The sequence below is a fragment of the Hyla sarda genome, chromosome 4 (genome assembly GCF_029499605.1).
Source record: "Hyla sarda isolate aHylSar1 chromosome 4, aHylSar1.hap1, whole genome shotgun sequence".
Lineage (NCBI taxonomy): Eukaryota > Metazoa > Chordata > Amphibia > Anura > Hylidae > Hyla > Hyla sarda.
The window spans coordinates 171,494,050-171,508,259 of record NC_079192.1 but is presented as its reverse complement, the minus strand read 5'-3'; the positions used below and the strand labels follow the sequence as shown (position 1 = coordinate 171,508,259).

At 42.3% G+C, this 14,210-nt stretch overlaps 1 protein-coding gene across 5 annotated transcripts in view; it reads right to left on the bottom strand.

The window, feature by feature from the left end:
• Positions 1-6,061: 6,061 nt before the first annotated feature.
• The window catches only part of PEAK1 (pseudopodium enriched atypical kinase 1), an 83,559-nt gene continuing 75,410 nt past the window's right edge, over positions 6,062-14,210 (bottom strand). For all 5 annotated transcript variants that reach the window (XM_056572722.1, XM_056572721.1, XM_056572720.1 and 2 more), the window contains 2 exons: positions 13,125-13,582; positions 6,062-8,239 (listed from right to left, as the gene is read on the bottom strand). In XM_056572722.1, coding sequence (XP_056428697.1) covers positions 7,058-8,239; positions 13,125-13,582 — 1,640 coding nt within the window. In that variant the 3' untranslated portion in view covers positions 6,062-7,057. The remainder of the gene's footprint in view (positions 8,240-13,124; positions 13,583-14,210) is intronic.

The following is a 14,210-nucleotide window of genomic DNA, read 5'->3' as shown; positions in this document are numbered from 1 at the left end:
TTTCCAATACGGTAGCTGATTGGAACTCCCGATATCTAATAGATTCCAGCGATTGGAAACTAGATCATTCCATTTTTCAACAGATAAATCTATTATGGGGTCCTCTTCATCTAGACCTCTTTGCTTCCAGACTCAATTGTCAACTCTCTTTGTTTTTCAGTTGGCGTCTGGATCCAGAGTCATTGGGGACAGACGCTCTTCTTCAAATCTGGCCATCGAAGATTCTATATGCTTTTCCCCCTTTCTCCCCTCATTCCCAGAATTCTAGTACAAGTTTCCATTCAAAAAGCAACTTTGGTTCTGATCCCCCCATGGTGGCCATCCAAACCATGGTTTCCACAGATCCTGGGAATGTTGGTAGACGTTCCGAGGATCCTTCCTCTCTTTCCGAACATTCTTTTGGACCCAGCAGGGAACCCTCATCCTCTAATTCTATCCAATCAGCTTCCACTAGTTGCATGGCTAATTTCAGGCCAATCTTCTCAGAACCAGATCTTTCTCAAACAACTAGAGATATCCTCTCAGATGCCTGGGCTCCAGGTATCAGGACCATAGGCGTGCGCAGCCTATTGCATTAGGGTGTGCACCCTAAAGCACAAACTCACTCCGCGCATGCGTGTGTGTGTGTTTATGTATGTGTATATATATATATATATATATATATATATATATATATATACACACACACACACACATACATATACACACACACACACACACACTCTTGCTTGCATAGTGTAGGAGGATTGTATCCAGGGCCAGTTTTAGGCTTAACCTGGCCCTGGGCAAAATCAGAAGTGGGGTCCCAAAAGTTGTAATAGTGCACTAATCAGATTAGCACTATTAGTCACTTCAAATATCATAAAAAATATCTAAAAAGCAAAAAAAATAAAATGGTACCGATAAAAACTACAAATCACAGCGCTAAAAATGACCCTTACATCCCCATATACAGAAAAATAAAAGTGCTGTAGGGATCAAAATAGTACAATTTTATATTTTTGTATAGTTCCCCCACATTAGGTTGGCAGTATAAATCTCCCACATTAGGATGGAAATATATTTCCCCCACATTAGGTTGGCAATATAGTTCCCCCACATTAGGTGTAGTATAGTTCCCCCACATTAGGTTAGTAGTACAGTTCCCCCACATTAGGTTGGCAATATAGTTCCCCCACATTAGGTGCAGTTTAGTTCCCCCACATTAGGTTAGTAGTACAGTTCCCCCACATTAGGTTGGCAATATAGTTCCCCCACATTAGGTGCAGTATAGTTCCCCCACATTAGGTTAGAAGTACAGTTCCCCCACATTAGGTTGGCAGTATAGTTCCCCACATTAGGTTAGTAGTACAGTTCCCCCACATTAGGTTGGCAATATAGTTCCCCCACATTAGGTGCAGTATAGTTCCCCCACATTAGGTTAGTAGTACAGTTCCCCCACATTAGGTTGGCAGTATAGTTCCCCCCCATTAGGTTGGCAGTATAGTTCCCCCACATTAGGTTAGTAGTACAGTTCCTCCACAGGTGCAATATAGTTCCCCCACATTAGGTGCAGTACAGTTCCCCCACATTAGGTGTAGTATAGTTCCCCCACATTAGGTGCAGTATAGTTCCCCCACATTAGGTGCAGTATAGTTCCCCACATTAGGTGCAGTACAGTTCCCCCACATTAGGTGCAGTAAAGTTCCCCCACATTAGGTGCAATATAGTTCCCCCACATTAGGTGCAGTATAGTTCCCCCATATTAGGTGCAATATAGTTCCCCCACATTAGGTGCAGTATAGTTACCCTACATTTGGTGCAATATAGTTCCCCCACATTAGGTGCAGTACAGTTCCCCCACATTAGGTGCAATATAGTTCCCCACATTAGGTGCAATATAGTTCCCCACATTAGGTGCAATATAGTTCCCCCACATATATATATATATATATATATATATATATATATGATGCATAAATACAAACATAATACATACATATGCACACCATACATAATACATACACAAATCCATTATATATATACACACACACATCATACATAAATACATCATACATACATAATACACACCATACATACATATCACACACATCATACACACATACTAAACACACCATACATACATAATACACACACCATACACACATACTACACACACCATACACACATACTACACACACCATACACACATATTACACACACCATACATACATATTACACACACCATACATACATACATATTACACACATCATACATACATATTACACACATCATACATACATATTGCACACATCATACATACATATTACACACACACACCATACCTACATACTACACACACACCATACCTACATACATAATACACACACCATACATACATACATAATACACACCATACATACATACATAATACACACACCATACATACATATTACACACATCATACATACATATTACACACATCATACATACATATTACACACACACCATACCTACATACATAATACACATACCATACATACATACATAATACACACACCATACATACATATTACACACATCATACATACATATTACACACACACCATACATACATACATACATAATACCACACCATACACACATACTACACACACCATACATACATATTACACACACCATACATACATACATAATACCACACCATACATACATAATACACACACCATACATACATATTACACACACCATACATACATACATAATACACACACCATACATACATACATAATACACACACCATACATACATAATACCACACCATACACACATACTACACACACCATACATACATACTACACACACCATACATACATATTACACACACCATACATACATACATAATACCACACCATACATACATAATACACACACCATACATACATATTACACACATCATACATACATATTACACACATCATACATACATATTACACACACCATACATAATACACACACCATACATACATACATACATAATACACACACCATACATACATAATACACACACCATACATACATACATAATACACACACCATACATAATACACACACCATACATACATACATAATACACACACCATACATACATACATAATACACACACCATACATACATACATAATACACACACCATACATACATACATAATACACACACCATACATACATACATAATACACACACCATACATACATAATACACACACCATACATACATAATACACACACCATACATACATATTACACACATCATACATACATATTACACACATCATACATACATATTACACACATCCCACCCCCCTCCCGTTCTCGGTCTGTGCACTTTTCTCACCTGCGGCAGCCATGTTGGGGTCAGAGGCCGGGCACGTCCACTCCCACCTGCTGCACACTTTGCACCATCGTCCACTTCTTCCTCATGCCGAGGAATGGACACTCGGTGCCAGGAGTTGCAGCCAGGATCATTCCAGGAATGGAAGGAGACTTGCGCAGCTGCGGGGCAGCCCCTGCGTCTGCAGTTAGCGCAGCAGTGTGCGCGGCCGGGGAAGGGGGAGGAGCGGCCCGGAGGAAGGGGAAAAGAGTGGCCCAGAGGAAGGGGGGATAGAGTGGCCGGAGGATGGGGATAGAGCGGCCCAGAGGAAGGGGATAGAGCGGCCCAGAGGAAGGGGATAGAGCGGCCCAGAGGAAGGGGATAGAGCGGCCCAGAGGAAAGGGATAGAGCGGCCCGGAGGACAGGGGGATAGAGCGGCCGGAGGACGGGGGATAGAGCGGCCCGGAGGAAGGGGATAGAGCGGCCGGAGGACGGGGATAGAGCGGCCCGGAGGAAGGGGATAGAGCGGCCCAGAGGAAGGGGATAGAGCGGCCCAGAGGAAGGGGATAGAGTGGCTCGGAGGACAGGGGGATAGAGCGGCCTGAGCCGCAAATAAAAAAAAATGCATTTTTAAACATCCGGTGTGCCCTGAAAGTCTTCCAGGGCACACCGGATGTTTAAAAATGCATTTTTTTTTTTAATTTGCGGCTCCGGCCAATCTATCCCCGTCCTTTGGCTGGTGTTGTCGGGGATGTCCGGTGGGGCTGGGGTTTAGTAGTGAGAAGAAAAAAAAAAAGTCCTGCAGCAGCGGGCCGCAGTGATTAGGGTGTGCCTGCGCACACCCGGCACACCCCGTGCGCACGCCTATGATCAGGACTGCTTACAGATCAGCCTGGAAACTTTGGGTTGATTGGTGCACACAACGGGATGTGGATCCATTATGTGCATCTATCCCTCATATCCTAAATTATCTTTCTGAATCCTTTGCAACAGGTAAAGCCTATCATACTCTGAATCTTTATCGTTCGGTCATATCCTTTTATCATTCTCCTATTAATTATTTTCCCCTAGGAAAACATCCGTTTGTTTGTAAACTCCTAAAAGGAATACGTTTCAGACGTCCTCCCGCTCCTAGATACCAAGTTACTTGGGACGTCAATTTAATTCTTAATTTATTTACATCTTGGGAGAATAATTATTCGTTATCATTAAAACTTTTATCTTTCAAGCTTTCTACTCTCCTTTTTCTCATTTCTATCAAGAGAATATCGGATGTTAAAGCTCTCGATATTTCTCATAGGCAATATTCCCCTAATGGAGTTTATTTTACTATACATAGACGAACAAATACTAATATTCAACAAGTGTTCTATCCCTCTTTTCCTAATCATGATAAACTCTGTGTAGTTCGGTGTTTACGGACTTATGAATCCAAAACAGATTCTATCCATCCAGATTCTAGTTACGTTTTCAAGAAATGTCTTTCTTCTACAGACTCCTGATAGAATGAGAACCTCCACATCTTTCAGAGACCTGTAGCTGTTTCAAGAAGTTATTCTGAACAGTTTTATTGAGCTAGACATTTGTTTGTTATCAGCATCAAAGAAAGAGGAAGAGTCCAGTCAAGCAATGCCTTATATCACCATGGCTGTTATGTGATTGGCCACTGGTTGTTGTATAGCACCCTTGGTTACACCAGTGTATCCACTAAGATTTTTGCTATATTCTAACACTTAAGAAATGTTTTTTCTTGCTGCTAAGCTTTTCAGTAAAGAAAGAAAATACATATAATGCCAGGCCTCCTGTTTTTCATAAAAATCATATTTTCCGTCACCTAGGATAGGAAAATCTCCAATTTGTGCAACTTTTTGCTGCTCCACCTCTTTGACTAAAATTACTTTGGTACACTTTTGGTTTTAGGCTTTGCAGTGGTTCATGATTTATAAAGTGCGACTTAAAAAAACAAAACTCAAGTTTGGCGCAATGCCCTCAATTATACTGCAAACATACATCAGCCCCGACCAGCTTACAAAACTGACAGCAATTTAAAAAAAATTACATTTTTGCGCAACACGTTAAAAAGTGGCAGAGGAAGAACCATATAAAGTGGTGTACTAAAGTGTAATTTAAAAAAATGTGTACTAGTACCATATCTATCACATGACATGCAACCTATTAACCCCTTAAGGACAAAGGGTTTTTTCATTTTTGAACTTTTTGTTTTTTGCACCACCAATTGTACTTTACCACAAAATCTATGGCAAAACCACCCTAAAAAATTATTTTTGGTGAAAAATTGAAAATTCTTTATAATTTCATTTTGCTATGATAAAAACCCAGGACATGTTATGGACAACTGGACAAGCAAAAATGACCAATGATTTTTTAGGATTTTTTTTTTTAATAATAAATCATTTAGTTCACGTTAACTTAAAGAAAAGGAACCTGTCATCACTTTCATGCTGCCTGAACCACAAGTCACTAGGACGGTCCCTGATTCTCTTTCACCTATTATAGCTATATTCTTATTTATTATAGCTATATCCTATAAAATAGTGTTTCCCAACCAGGGAGCCTCCAGCTGTTGCAAAACTACAACTCCTGTTGCAAAACTACAACTGCTGTCCGGGCATGCTGGGAGTTGTAGTTTTGCAACAGCTGGAGGTAACCTGGTTAGGAAACACTTCTTTAAGAGAATACACACACACCAATACCAGTGCCATAAAACAGATTTATTAACACAGCAACAGTAGGAACATCAGCAGTATAGATGGGGAAAAGTACCACAACAAAAACAAAAAAAGGAAAGGAGGCATTGGAGCATGGGACACCTGTACCAGATGACCACCTCTGCTCCCCTCGCCTCCTATAACAGAGGAATTACCGAGCAGTGGGGCTCTGTAAGGGGCATACCTGCGCCTACTCCCCATAAGATTAGGAACGTGAAGCGCCAAGGACACTTCTGTCTTCACATCGTGTATACTGTATATAGTTCTATATATGAATTTAACACTATGGGTGTGGTTTTTAAATTTTAAGGATACTGCATGTGTAGTTGCATATAAATATAAATATGAATTTATGGTATTAAAAGCATTAAGAATAAAACATTTCATATTAATACTAGTTCTGGTAATTTCTCCCCCACAGTCTGGCAGATTATGTGCGTATGTATATAGTGAATCAGCAGTGCCGTGCGCCACGTGTGCCGTGTGTCATGGCTTTGGTTTATGTATTCCTCTCTCAGGGGTACGTTGACCTGTCTGTACCTCTGTGGAGTGAGGATGTAGTAATACTTTTTATGGGGTGTCCCTCATGTGGCCTTTAATGGTGCTATCTTGTTATAAGCAGTAGACTGTAATACACAAACCCTTAGGAAATGTAAATGGTAAAAGATGGCTGCTGGCAGCATTAAAATGGTTGTATGAAAAGGGGTGGTTTTAAAAACTTGTTAATAAAATGGAATATACTTGCTTGTAAATACGCTTTACAATGTCTATACCAAGTCCGTTGTTTTTTGAGGCATGCAAGTTGGTGTACATGAGAACCCACATGTGAGTGTAATGTCTGCTTAGGTATCTGCCTGACTGTGCAGGAAGGAGTGGTATAACACTGGACATTCAAGCTTCTTAAACGGAGCCTTCTGGGGTATTCCCAGCTATTGCACACAGACCATGTTGGGAAAAGTCAGGGGAGGACTATGCCATTCAGTTTTGTTCCAGTAGCCGTAGTGTCTGTGCCAGTCCCTGGGCTGTGCCGAATGCCAGGTACTGACAGCACAACCAGTCCTCCAGAGTCACTCCACCCTCTTTCTCTAAAGCTCGCTCTGCTAGTCTTATTAGTAACAATGTCCTCTTAACTTCCAGCCAGTTATGTAGAGATCCTGATCCTTGCAGAACTTCTTCTCGAGGGCCCCAAATTAAACAGCGCAGAGCAGCCTTGGCTTGCCCCACCTGTAGCCGATCTGAAGGGCTATGCTGCAAAAGAAGCCCTGCCAATCTCCCCAAGCCACGTGAATATGGAGAGCGGCGTGGCACAGCTGGTAAGTCACAGGGTCCATATTCTCTTTCCTTCAAACCCCCATCATGGAAAGGATTGGGTAAGTGCAACATTTCATAGATGAGGATCCCTGTCTGAAACTCATCGCTTCTTCGGTACTGTGTTGCTCCCACAATTTCAGGAGCCATACGTGAAGGATCGCCTAGGCCCTGAGGACGCCAAACACTTTGGCTCTTCAATTTAGCTTGGATAAAGTTGGTGAGAAGCAGTCGACCTGCACAAGTTGGGAATGCTCTTTGTTCAGAAGGGCTTGTCTCCTTTACCTGCTCTTTTGATGCATCTGTGGTAGACCTGTAACAACAACTACATCCTGAATCGCCAGGGCGGCAGCTGGCAAGCAAAAGGTTATCTAGACGAAGATCACAGTGAGTAATACCTTGTGCCTTCAAATGCTCCAGAGCTCCACAGAGCTGAAGCAACAGCAGACACACTTGTCGTTCATACAGCTCTGGCTCCCTACGGTGCGCTTTGTCACCCTCCCGAACAAAATCTGCAAGTGTCTGTCTGGGAGGTTCTCTGGTAATAACTACCACCCTACTCCTCCGTTTGCCCAATGAGCCTTGATTGTTAGGAGAACTCTGCTTCTGCGTTAGGTTTGCTTTCTCTTTTCCTTTTTTGGAGACCTCTACATTTTCTCCTTCTTCCTCGTCCTCCTCCTCCTCCTCTTCCTCTGATACAGTAGGGTCCTCCCAGGGTAGTAAACGTGCAGGTACCTCAGCCAGAAATTGCCCACAATCCTGCTGGATATTGAAATGTTCAGTGAGGCCCTGTCGAACAGCCAGGCAGTGGTAGTATTCCCGCTGGGCTTGCTTAGATTTACTGCGGCAAATCTGAAAATAAACAAAACTCAATGTTAAATGAGCAGAGTAAAGGCGGATGGGCAAAAAAGCACTCTAGGGTTGTTGTGTTTTTTGTCCATTTCATGCAAACTCACCATCACTAGTCATACAGCGTTATTTGTTTTATACTAGCACAGAAGCATGTACAGTACAGACCAAAGGTTTGGAAACACCTTCTCATTCAGAGTTTTCTTTATTTTCATGACTATGAAAATTTATGATTCACACTGAAGGCGGCAAAACTATGAATTAACACATGTGGAATTATATACATAACAAAAAAGTATGAAACTACTGAAAATATGTCATATTATTCAAGGTAGCCACCTTTTGCTTTGATTACTGCTTTGCACACTCTTGGCATTTGGGGATTGGGGATTTATTCAAAATTGAAGGCATACTGAACCAGCATGGCTACCACAGCATCTTGCAGCGGCATGCTATTCCATCTGGTTTGCGTTTAGTTGGACCATAATTTATTTTTCAACAGGACAATGACCCCAAACACACCTCCAGGCTGTGTAAGGGCTATTTGACCAAGGAGAGTGATGGGGTGCTGCGCCAGATGACCTGGCCTCCACAGTCACCGGACCTGAACCCAATCAAGATGGTTTGGGGTGAGCTGGAAAGCAGAGTGAAGGCAAAAAGGGCCAACAAGTGCTAAGCATCTCTGGGAACTCCTTCAAGACTGTTGGAAGACCATTTCAGGTAACTACCTCTTGAAGCTCATCAAGAAAATTAGAGTGCAAAGCAGTAATCAAAGCAAAAGGTGGCTACTTTGAAGAGCCTAGAATATGACATATTTTCAGTTGTTTCACACTTTTTTGTTATGTATATAATTCCACATGTGTTAATTCATAGTTTTGATGCCTTCAGTGTGAATCTACAATTTTCATAGTCATGAAAATAAAGAAAACTCTGAATGAGGTGTTTCCAAACTTTTGGTCTGCACTGTATGCATTTCATTACTGTAAGTTCGTCATGTAATCACCAGTCTGACCCACAGAAAATTACATGGCCTAATGTGTCAAAGGAAGTGATCAGTGCTAGGTCAGCTGACTTCCTGTGAACTACAGGATGACATCATCACTTATTAGATTATTTCTGCTAGCTCACAGACCCTTCTCCTATTAGCTGTATCCGTATACTGCTGCTGCAGCTGTCTCTAAAGAATCAAGGTATATAATATACACCTCCCTTGAGCCCATGTTCACACATTGCATTTTTGCAAGTATGTTCCCACTGTAAAAAGAGTACTACCGTATATACTCGAGTATAAGCCGACCCGAGTATAAGCCGAGACCCCTAATTTCAACCCAAAATCCCAGGAAAAGTTATTGACTCGAGTATAAGCCTAGGGTGGGAAATACCTCATCCCCCCCTGTCATCATCCAGACCCATCATTAACATCCTCATCATCATCCCCTTGTCATCATCCCACACATCCCCCCTTCATCATCCCCTTATCATCCCACACATCCCCCCTTCATCATCCCCTTATCATCCCACACATCCCCCCTTCATCATCCCCTTGTCATCATCCCACACATCCCCCCTTCATCATCCCCTTATCATCCCCCCTTCATCATCCCCTTATCATCCCACACATCCCCCCTTCATCATCCCCTTGTCATCATCCCCACCCCCCTTCATCATCCCCACACTTCCTTCATCCTTCATCATCCTCTTCTCATCATTCGCCCTCAGTGGTCTTCAACCTGCGGACCTCCAGAGGTTTCAAAACTACAACTCCCAGCAAGCCCGGGCAGTCCGGGCTTGCTGGGAGTTGTAGTTTTGAAACCTCCGGAGGTCCGCAGGTTGAAGACCACTGCGGCCTTCAACATCATCCAGCCCCCTCTCACCCCCCTTTAGTTCTGTACAGTACTTACCTCCGCTCGGCGCTGGTCCGGTCCTGCAGGGCTGTCCGGTGAGGAGGTGGTCCGGTGGGATAGTGGTTCCGGGCTGCTATCTTCACTGGGGGCGCCTCTTCTCCGCGCTTCCGGCCCGGAATAGAGGCGTTGCCTTGACAACGACGTAGAAGTACGTTGGCAATGAACGCACCTCTGCGTCGTTGTCAAGGCAACGTGACTATTCTGAGGCCGGGCCCGCAGCGCGGAGAAGAGGCGCCCCCGGTGAAGATAGCAGCCCGGAACCACTATCCCACCGGACCACCTCCTCACCGGACAGCCCTGCAGGACCGGACCAGCGCCGAGCGGAGGTGAGTACTCAGAACTAAAGGGGGGTGAGAGGGGGCTGGATGATGTTGAAGGCCGCAGTGGTCTTCAACCTGCGGACCTCCGGAGGTTTCAAAACTACAACTCCCAGCAAGCCCGGACAGCCGATGGCTGCCCTGGCTTGCTGGGAGTTGTAGTTTTAAAACCTCTGGAGGTCCGCAGGTTGAAGACCACTGCGGGTGGGGGAGTTCACTCGAGTATAAGCCGAGGGGGGTGTTTTCAGCACGAAAAATCGTGCTGAAAAACTCGGCTTATACTCGAGTATATACGGTATTTAATGCAATTGCGGTATAAACATGTCATTTTTGCAGAAATTTGGGAAAATGGCAGAAAAAACATGGCCAAAATTCTGTGAAAAAAAATGCAACATGTGAACGCATCAAAGACTTCAAATCTTCATAAAACACATCAATTATAATTATAGGTCAAATCACTTTCTCCTCATACCAATATTTCTCTAAAAGGCACACTATAAATAAAAAAAATATGAAAATTGCATGTAGTGTGAACTACACTATTTTCTAAGAACAGACTGCTGCACTATATAAGCAAAAAAAAAATTCTGGAGTGCTTCTTTAACTCCTTAAGGACATAGGGCGTACCTGTACGCCCTACGCCCGGTGTTTTAAACGGGGTCACGCCGTGACCCCGCATCACACCAGGTCGGTCCCGGCTGCTAATCATAGCCAGGACCCTGGCCTAACAGCGCGTGGCATCGATCGTTGTGCCGCGCGCTGTTAACCCTTCAGACGCGGCAATCAAAGTTGACCGCCGCATCTGAAAACGAAAGTAAGTGCTTCCCGGCAGCTCAGTCAGGCTGATCGGGACATCGCGATAAAATTGCGATGTTCCGATCAGCTGGGACGCAGGCAGAGGTCTCCTTACCTGTCTCCGCAGTGTCCGATCGCCGATTGATTGCTCCAAGCCTGAGCTACAGGCTTGAGCAATCGAGCCCCTATCTCGCTGATCCATGCAAAGCTATGGCTTTGCAGGGATCAGCATAAGAGATCAGTGTGTGCAGTGCTATAGCTCCCTATGGGAGCTATAGCACTGCAAAAAAAAAAAGTGAAAAAAAAAAAGTTAACAAAGGTCATTTAATAAAAGTTTGAATCACCCCCCTTTTCCGATAAAAAAAAACCCAGTGTAAATAAAAATAAACATATGTGGTATCGCTGCGTGCGAAAATGTCCGAACTATAAAAATATATTGTTAATTAAATCGCACAGTCAATGGCGTATGCGCAAAAAAATTCCAAAGTCCAAAATAGTGTATTTTTGGTCACTTTTTATACCATAAAAAATGAATAAAAAGTGATCAAAAAGTCCTATCAATACAAAAATGGTACCGATAAAAACTTCAGAACACGGCGCAAAAAATTAGTCCTCATACCGGCCCATACGAGGAAAAATAAAAAGTTATAGGGGTTAGAAGATGAGAATTTTTAACATATACATTTTCCTGCATGTAGTTATGATTTTTTTCCGAAGTACGACAAAATCAAACCTATATAAGTAGATATCATTTTAACTGTATGGGCCTACAGAATAAAGATAAGGTGTTATTTTTACCGAAAAATGCACTGTGTAGAAACGGAAGCCCCCAAAAGTTACAAAATAAAAAATTTTCTTCAATTTTGTCACACAATAAATTTTTTTTCCGTTTCGTCGTGAATTTTTGGGTAAAATGACTAATGTCACTGCAAAGTAGAATTGGTGGCGCAAAAAATAAGCCATCATATGGAATTTTATGTGCAAAATTGAAAGCGTTATGATTTTTAGATTGTGATGAGGAAAAAATGAAAATGCAAAAACAGAAAAACCCTGCGTCCTTAAGGGGTTAACAAAAAACATTTACTGACAATAACAATTTGCTTACAGTAAACAAAGTACAATAAAAAATAAATGCTCTCTGCACACAGGAGCTGCTGTATATGCATGTGAGTGTATACAAACATGTGTAACGGAGACCAATGAATGGTGTTAGATTTCTATAGTCTGGTAGAGTATATTCATCTCCTACTCCTTCCCTCACCGCCACAAAGCATTTATCACTCCTCCAGCTCTTACACACTTTCTGCTTGTGCTCATATTTCCTGAAGACTTTGGACTAAAAATCAACACTTCTCCCTTTTTCAAAAAACAAACACAAAATATGTGTAAGGAGTCCCACATTGGTGGTCTGTATACTACGTGTTCATTATGGTGGGGATAACGTCGGGTAAATGCAATGATTTACTGTGTTCAAGCTTCATGTAATGCGTTTGGGTATATAGGAAATATATTATAGGAATAAATGCTATAGAATATCCTTTAGACATGGACATAGAGATCCCCATGTTATACCTTTTTTTCCTTTTCCCTTTATTTTGCATTGTACTCAACACAAGTCACTGTTGTATAATGGACATTTACCTACAGTTTGACGACATATTGGGTGTGAGTCTGTATGTTCATTCATTGAATCATACTTCCCTTTATATCTTTTTATGCTATTGTTTTACTTATTAATTAATAAAGATAGCCTGACTATATGTGTGTGTGGGTCATTGTTTTTTTTGTAATGACAAAAACTGTCTAAAGTTGGGCAGGAGTATAAAAGGAAAAAAACAATGCAACTGCATAATATGTGGAAGAAAAGATTACCTTCACAGCATAGAGGTTTCTGGGGTCCCGTGCGTAGGATGCTCGATAATATACAGCATCTCCAGCTTGACAGCATGGTGTGGGGCTTGTCAGCCTAAAGTCTGGCCAACTTTCCAGTCCAAAGCTAATGGGCTCTCTTTGTCCTGCCATGAAGATGTCCTCACAGCGAGCATAGAAGCGACGCAGGGCTTCAACCTGTAATTCAGCAATCTTCCCTCCACCTCGCTCCATGGAGTCTCCTGACTCTGTTCCACCTGTCTCCCAGCTACGGTCGGTGTCATAGGTGGGGTTAGCCATGCTCAGCAATGCCCCAAGTGCCTTATCTGGTGTCTGTCGAGGTGTCTGATTCTTCTTTGGAAGCGGAGGAGGGGTTGGATGGGGTTCTGGTTCATTAGGTGGGCTTCCTCCACGTGTCTGGCGAGGCTGTTTATATGGGATCATGTTTGCCCGAGAATGACCTGTGAAAATGAAGAATTTATCAGATTTTTGGAATATAAACCTCCGTTTAAGTACATTTATATAAACCAGAATTCTGTCCTGATCTTGTGACATAGATTTATGTTATCAAATTACCAGACACATATACAACACTCCAAGAATCTACAGATGCGATCAAAGGTTAAAGGTTTATAATGTGATTCTAGGTCACGTTAACATGGAAGGAACTGCCCTGCATTCAGCTACAGTGTCCCAATACAGTATTTTTATTTTTTCCAAAACTGGAAGAGTGGTATGTTTCCAAAACAAAGATTTATATACATATATCTCTGTATGTACACATGCCCTCAACTGAAGGAGCTTCTCACTGTAACTGTTTATAGTAGACAGACTTTATTATATATGTACAAGCCAATTGTTAACCTTTTGATTTATGTAACATAACTGATGCCTGGAGACTACATGACTAGAATCAGGAAATTCTTCTTACTAGTAGCCTCCAGCCAAACCTGTTCATATTTGGGTGAAGTGTGACTTCCTGACTTGTACGACAATGCCTCAGTTGACTTGCAGCATTACATAATGTGGGCATTAGGAAAGTAGAAGCACGTTATAAGTAAATTCTTATAGCTCTGGATCTGACTAAAT